Raw genomic sequence first — 7,723 nt, 5'->3', positions numbered from 1 at the left:
GAGCTGGGCGGCGGGGCGCGGGCTGGGGCTGCCCTGGCCCCGGGGGCGCCCCGTCAAGGCGGGCGGCGGGAAGGGCGGGGGCGGCGGCCCTGTGAGGGGGGCTGCCCGCCCGGGCGGCGCTCGGCCGACCCTGGGCGCCGGGCTGCGGCCCGCGTTGGTCGTAGAGCTGTAGCCGGTGTCGGGGCGGTCGCTGGGGGGGCTGCAGCGGCCGGTGCCCCCCGGGGCTGCCTGGTGTGCGGGGCAGGGGGTGGCACGTCCCCAGCCGCGCCGTGCCCTGGCCGTGGGGCCTGTGCGAGCCGCTTTTCCCGGGCCTGCAGCGCCGTTCGCCTCGTCCGCCCTGGCGTCCTGCTTCTCCTTCCCTGCTCCCGCTAACCGCTCGGGCCCTCTGCCCTTCCTCTGGAAACCTTTGTGGAATAATCCGGCCCTCAGTGTCTCCGGTGAAACCGGCGCCTCCCCGTGCCAGGCTTGGCCTGCCAGGCTTCCCGCTCGGTACGCCAGGCCCCGGCTGCCATCCCGGTGGTGCTGGGGCAGGGCTCACGGCACGAGGCCCTGGCTGGCCCTCCCCTCATGGCTGCTTCCAAGTGACGTGGGACGCAGCTCCGAGGGCCAGCCGTGGGTCTGCCGTGGGGGTTGTTCCATCAGTGGGGAAAGGAAAGGCCGAGAGCCTTGCAGGAGGGAGAAAGCACATGCTGTAAATTTGTGCTCCCGCTTCTCCAGACCAGTACTGGGGTGTTTTCTGTCTCTGCCCCGGTTTTCAGAGGAGCTGAAAAAGTAATTGCTAATGCCCTTCAGGTACAATGAATTGCTGTGCTGGAAAGCAGACGCTAGAAACTGTTCCACTGAATTTGTTTTGGGGCCAATGCTCTGTTCACCTTTACCTGCATGGGGTCCCTGGAAGGTGGGCACCCGTGACAAGTACCTGGGTGTGGCACAACCATGAGCATCCTTTCAAAAAGTGATGCAAGATGCTTATCTTGTCCTCAGAGTTAATCATAGCTGAGAGTATAAGCATCAACTTTGTATTTTACTGAAACAAACCCAAGCCTAACTCTTTGGCGTAGATGCTCCCTCATTCAGTTAAATTCTGAGATTTTAATTCTGTTGTCAAAATAATGTACAGTAATGAAACACAGAAAAGGCAAACATCTGTCATACATTAATATTCTATATGCAGCATTTGCGCTATGTTTTTGATATTGATATCCCACGTGCTGAGCATCTAAGGTAAGACACTTTCCGTTTGGGACCTGGCCGCCCCCATACTGATGGCAGGGCGAGAGTACTATATAGCACGGCTGCTGCAATCCTTTCCTCCCAAGCTGGAACGGCTCAGGGAAAATGGGGTGCTCAGGCAAGTGAGGTCATCACATCAGCAGTACTTTTGTTCCATTTTCCTGGTGCAGGGCAGCTTAGTAATGGTCATAGGATAGAAGGAGGTCAGACAGTATGATATTTACTCTTTCTTTTTTATCTCTTTAGGATTATACTTTTTTTCCTACTTTTTAGGGCAATATGGGCTTGTTTTCATATGCACACCAGTCTAGTTGCTGTAATGGTACCCTTCGCATCAGTAGTCAAACTAAAGTAGCTGAAAATATTTGTGGTTTGGACAAAAATCCTGGTGACAAGGAGGCACGATACCTAATGGTATTTACAAATACCGTGGAGCTGATCTTCTTTGTCACAGTATAGCTTTACCAGACCTGGTGGCAAGACAGCTTTGTTCTGTGGTAGAGAAACCACATCCCGTAACTAAGGCAGAGCCTCAATGTAATTGTATGTCGGACAAAAGGCATCATAAAAATAAGCCTAATATCCTGCCCACGCGTAATTATACTCCTCTGACTTTGCTGCATACTGTAGTTTGAAGAGTGCGAGACTGTAAATACATACAAGAATATGTTTTCGAATTAGTCTCTCTGGCGTGCTCAGCGTACCGTATGAACAGCTCAGCGTACAGACCCTGAGCTGGGCACTGCGGGCCAGTGGCATTTCTTCTGTGTGTGAGTTGTGTACCATCTGCTCTTCTTGTCCTTAGTGAATAATAATTACAAAAATATCTGGTGATTCTCTAGAGAAAGCAAACTGTGTCATCAAATGATAAAAGTGCTGTGCTTAGTGTACTGTATTTTGAGCTGTATTTAGCAGTGGCACTGGCTCACCTTGAGTACTGTGTGCAGTTCTGGGCCCCACAGTTAAAGGAGGATGTGAAGGTCCCCGAATGAGTCCTGAGTATGGGCTTGTCCAGTTTGGAGAAAGGAGGCTGAGGGTGACCTCGTTGCTCTCCACAGCTTCCCGAGCAGGGGAAGTGCAGAGGGAGGTGCCAACCTCTCCTCCCTGGTACCCAGTGACAGGGCACGTGGGCATGGATCAAAGCTGTGCCGGGGGAGGTTTAGACTGGACATTAGGAAATGTTTCTTTACCAAGAGCGTGTCAGACACTGCAACAGGCTTCCCAGAGGGGCGGTTGATGCCCCAAGCCTGTCGGTGTTTCAGAGGCATTTGCACGATGCCCTTAACAACGTGCTTTAACTTCAGGTCAGCCCTGGAGCGGTCAGGCAGTTGGACCGGATGATTGTTGTAGGCCCCTTCCAACTGAAATATTCTATTCCATTCCGTTCTGTTCCATTCCATTGTAAAAAATGCTAACCGTGATAGCTCCAGGAGGGAAACGTGTTGGTTACTCTGTGTGTGCTCTGCACAGGGACGTTACTGCTGGGAGACAAACAGAGCAGGGACAGCAAGCGCACATCTTTGCTGGAGGTAAGCTGGGCAGCAGCGTCAGTTTTCTTTGGGGTTAATACATAGGGCATTGACATCAAGTCTTTCAGTGTAAGAACGCTGGTACCTGGGGCCCTTTTTTCAGTTCCGACTTTTGAAATGTACCCCTTTTAAAGCATATAAAACCCAAAAGATATTAAGATTTATGTAATTTAATTGCTGTTTTGTTGGTGGTTCCTGATGAACTCCATAGATTGTGTCTCCAGTGGTGCTAACTTCTGCAGACCTGTAGATGAAAACGTTGATAGCCGTCAAGAAGGATCTTCTTCTGTAGTAGTTTCTCTTCCTGGAGATCAAGCCTTCGAGGCTCCGGAGGGAAGGGCTACATTGAATTATTCCTCTTGCTATTTTTTGTTAATGGGTACAGTTCTAAAAAGAATGTTGTTTATGACAGAAGTGCTTGGTGACTTTAAGATTTGCTAATTGGATTGACGTGTACGTTCAAAACCAGATTTTGTTGTCTGTTGGTGGTTATCATTTTTTGTGTATATGTCATTTTGGTACTGGGGATGGCAGCAGCTGATACAGCGTTGTTATGGTTCAGGAGAAAAGCAGAGAGTTTGTGTCTTTGTTGTTTTCCTGAGTAGTTTTTCTGTGCATTTCCTAATACGTGAGAAAACGCGTAGGTAACTATAGTTTAGTGCAAAAAAACCCCGGCACCCAGACCCTAAACCGCCGTAACTCAAGGAGTGGTAATGCACAGACGTTTTAGGACCTGTGTTCACAGCCAGCTGCGTGGCTGACTGGCCCTTAATTACTCTGCACCGTTACCGGCAGGCCTGCAGCACGGGCCCTGCTGCCCTGGCTGGCCCGCGGCAGGCGAGGGGCCGCGGCGGTGCCCCCGCCATGGCGCTGGGCTCTTCCTTCCCCCTTCGCTTCCCCACGCGGGTGTCGCAGTGCCTGAGCTGCGCTCGCCGCGGCCGTTGTATCTGCCCTTCCCGTGCGTTTCTCAGCGGAGCTCCCGCACCGGCCGCCCCTGCTGGCGGGAGGCGCCTCCTGGAGCAGGATGTGGCCATCGGCCGCTGCGCGCCTGCCGCGGGCCCTTCCCCGCCGCTGGGGCAGGTGCCGCCCGGGCAGCCGCCCCGGAGAGCCGCCTCCGCTGCCCGCGGCCTTGCGCGCCCGGGGCCCGGGCCGAGCCCCGCCGCCGCGCCCCCGCCGCTGAGCCCCGCCGTGCCGCGGCGTTCCGTGCCGTGCCGCATGGCCGGCGGGGGAGCCCGTCCCGCGGGGCCGCGCCGGGAGCCGCTGCCCCCCCTTCCCGCCCCGGTTATGAAACCGCAGGGGAGGGGCCGGGGCCGACCTCGGCCGCGCCGGGGGAGCGGAGGCCGGCGGCGCAGGTGAGAGCGGGGCGGCCCTGCCCGGCCGGGCGCGGGGAGCCGGGCCGCGGGGGTGGCCGCCGCCGGGGGGGCTGGCTCCCGGCCCGCCGGGCCGTGTGACACGGGCGGGGCGAGCCCCGGGACAGCCGCTCCCGCACGGGGGAAGCAGCCCGCGGCGGGAGGCCGGGGGGGCCGGCGCCTGTCCCCGGGGGCCTGGCGGCCTGGCTGGGCCGAAGCAGGGCGGGGGGCGGCCGGTGCGGGAACCCCAGCCGGTGCCGGGGAGCGCCGGCCTCGGGCAGCGCCGTGAGCTCTGACCTTCTCCCGAGCCCCATCTGAAGAGCGCAGTGTGAGCCGCTGGAGGAACAGTCAGGGCATTATGTGGTTTCACAGATGTACTTTGTGCAGATCCGAGGGTTTTCAAGCTTAAAAGTTCGGTAGAAGCACATCTGTCAAAACATACTGTAACGCTTCAGTATACGTTCATTTCCTTATGTGAACAAAGAAGAATTTATTGAACCTGTTCCCTTCTCCAGCGGAGCACAACAGAAAGCTAGTGTCGTGCTGATGAAAGAGGGTACAGGTATCATCACAGCTTCCAAGACCGCTGGGATGTGTTTCGTTCCAGTTTTCCTCTCTGGCCTCCAGTTAAGTGTGTGTGACTGTCTTACCTTCCCTGCTTTGTTTGCTTTCAGCGGTCAGACAGAATGGCTCCAGTGAACCCGCCAAAGGACAAGAAGCACGAGAGGGCACATGAGCATTGGCCGGAAGAGGCAAAATCAGCTGGGAAGAGGAAAGCGGACTACGGGGAGCTAGGGAATGAGCCACCAGCAAAGAGGTTGTTTGTGAGAAAAACATCCAAACCCCCAGAGAAAATCGGTAACATTTCCTCAGATCCTTACTGTTTCTCCCAACCAGATTTACCCTAAATGACAGGCATCGACTAGTTGAAGAGGGTGAATGCCAAGAAGCGTGTTCAGGCATGAGTGCTCAGATGGGGTTATATATTGAAGCGATACACAGAGAAGTATTGGGGTAGTACATCCTCCAGTTATCCGTCTAGTGTGTGCGCGCACGCATGCGTGTTTCGTTTCCGAGACTCCATACTCCCTGGTAGAAGTGTGCTTGCTTCTGAAGCTGAAGGTGCTGTCGCAGCTCATTTGCGGGTGGTTAAGTTTTGGGAATTCCTGAATTACCATATGTCCGCTTTATTGTAGGACGCACCAGTCTTGGTAATACGTTGGGTTTTTCCCGTGCAATTCTTAGTGCAGTTTCATAGCCGTAAGGTTGGTGTCCTACAGCATTTCCACCTGATTCTGTGCATATTCTAACTTTTGCCTCAGTAAGAATACTTTCTGTATCTATTTTCAGATTAGATGGGACTGAATTTCCTCTAGTCACTTCTCCTTGTGCATTTTTTTCCTTTAGTATGTAATTTCAAAAAATCTTTCAAAGATTTTTGGCATAATGGGGAGAGATGATAAATTTTCAAGATACTGGGAATGTTAATGCTTTTGCATTATCAAGAAAGTTGTGTAGGCTTCAGCTACAGTAAGGACTATTTTCGTAGAGTCCTAGAATTGTTTAGGTTGGAAAAGACCTGTAAGACCATCGAGCCCAGCCATTACCCCAGCCGTGCCCAGCCCACCCCTAACCCGTGTCCCCAAGTGCCACAGCTGCGTGGTTTTTGAACACCTCCAGGGATGGTGATGCCACTGCGTCCCTGGGCAGCCTGTCAGTGCCTGACCACCCTGTCCATGACAGAATTGTTCCCGGTACCCCACCTGAACCTCCCCTGGGGCAGCTGGAGGCCGTGTCCCCTTGCCCTGTTGCTTGTTCCCTGGGAGCAGAGACCGACCCCCCCTGCCCACAGCCCCTGTCAGGCAGCTGCAGGGAGTGACCAGGGCCCCCCTGAGCTCCTTTTCTCTGATAAAACCTTTAATTACGTTGTTTGTTTAGGAGATGACTAGAGCTACTGCCTTGTGTGGAAATATTGCACACTTGCTGTAGATTTGGCTTTAAGGATCCAGAAATTACTCAAGTCTTTTTCAACAGATACAGGAGTTCTACCATTTTGTACTCAAATGTAGAACTCAAACATTCTACCAAGTTTGGAGCCATTGGCAGTGCGAACAGTGGACATGGAGGCAAAATACTCTGAAAGGAGTTCTGTGTGTAACTGTGGATAGTTAAAGCATCTTTTGTATTTAATTTAGTTATGTCATTTTTTTTGTAATTTCATGGCCTGATTTTCAGATTTTCTAAGCATCTGCAGCTCCTGTAAGATTCAGAAGGAATTGGATGTGGCTCGTACTTTGTAAAAATGAGGCCTATCATGTTTTTCTCTTAAACCTTTTTAAAAAAGATGAAGACCTTTGTAGTTGAGCTTTTCCATTCTGTGTTCCAGTTTTTATTTTTATGTGTTTTGGAAAAAACCCACATTTTTTCTCCTGAGCTGTGTGGAACAGGTTCAGTTTCTTGCAATTGAAACACCTTTTTGAAGGGTTTCTTCCAGCAGATTCTAAAAAAGCCTCTCAAGTTTGTTTCTTAATATATTAGCCTTCATAATAAAATGGAATTTGGAAAAAAAACACCCTCCATTTCCGTGGCCTCTGAAGAAGGAACTGTGGATGCTAATTCTTCTGTGAAAAGAAAAGAATGAGAATATAAAGGCTTTTATACTTACTTCAATAGGTGTGACAAGTGCTGGTGCTATGTTGGCATGGGAACAAAGAAGTTTAGTTCACACCTGTGCATATCTACGCTCCAGTGTTGCATTAAAGAAATACTTTGTTTAGGTTCTAATCGTAGAGAATGATCCCTATGTTTTCAGTTTTCTGTTTGTTTGGGTTTTTTTATAAATATCCTTAAATGAAGATAGCATTTTTGTTTCTTGAGTAATGCATGTGACATTTAGATCCCTTGGGGTGTTGCAGACCATTTCTGTGGGGAGAGTTAGATCACAGACACGGGACTGCACAGATCCAGTTTGATCTGTTTTTTACATAAAGGTCCTGAAGATGAAAATTTGGAACATGAACAAAGTGTGGAAGCATGCTGTACTCTCAGCAAAAATCACTCTGAACAGAAAGGTTTTCAGGCGATGAGGCATCAGCAAGTCTATTATCAAAAACAAAACTCGCAGTGCTGTGGGCAGGCTGCATGGGCCGCACACAAGCAGATGGAAAATTCTGATTCACAAGCAGGCATTTCAGGAACCGTGTGGGAGCTCATGCTGCTACGCTTGGGGAATTTTCAGGTGTTGATGTTTCTGCTGGTCACATGTCTGACCTTCCCTTTGCTGTACTCAGGGGCTCACCATCTCCCGTGGTGTGCTTCCAAGTTGCTGGGGCTTTGGATGGCTTCATTGTGTTTTGGGTATGGACTGCTCAAATTGTATACTGTCCAAGAGATTCACCACCTATGGCGTTGCTTTATTCCTCTCCTCTTGTCTTTTTGATAAATCTTTGGCAAGGAGAAGGAAGGTTTAACAAGAGAAAGCATACATAAATCTGTAAGAGGCTATCTTCCTAACTGCGGAGGCTGCCGTACCTCAGACATGTAAGAACCATGTAGAGACTTTTATCTTGTGGCTGAAGCTTTTAGTGGATGTAGCTGGAAATGCAGATGTCT

General features: G+C 51.4%; 1 protein-coding gene across 6 annotated transcripts in view; it reads left to right on the top strand.

The window, feature by feature from the left end:
* Positions 1-7,723, top strand: part of DDB2 (damage specific DNA binding protein 2) — a 49,019-nt gene that overhangs the window by 30,884 nt on the left and 10,412 nt on the right. Inside the window, exons 1-3 of one of the 6 annotated variants that reach the window (XM_037393324.1) lie at positions 154-2,762; positions 4,627-4,673; positions 4,786-4,969. In XM_037393324.1, coding sequence (XP_037249221.1) covers positions 4,798-4,969 — 172 coding nt within the window. In that variant the 5' untranslated portion in view covers positions 154-2,762; positions 4,627-4,673; positions 4,786-4,797. The other 5 variants (XM_037393325.1, XM_037393327.1, XM_037393326.1 and 2 more) reach the window with 5 other exon arrangements.

This window comes from Falco rusticolus, chromosome 7 (assembly GCF_015220075.1).
Source record: "Falco rusticolus isolate bFalRus1 chromosome 7, bFalRus1.pri, whole genome shotgun sequence".
In the NCBI taxonomy this organism is placed as follows: Eukaryota; Metazoa; Chordata; class Aves; order Falconiformes; family Falconidae; genus Falco; species Falco rusticolus.
The sequence above is the reverse complement of the archived record's forward strand: the minus strand, read 5'-3'. Positions and strand labels throughout refer to the sequence as shown.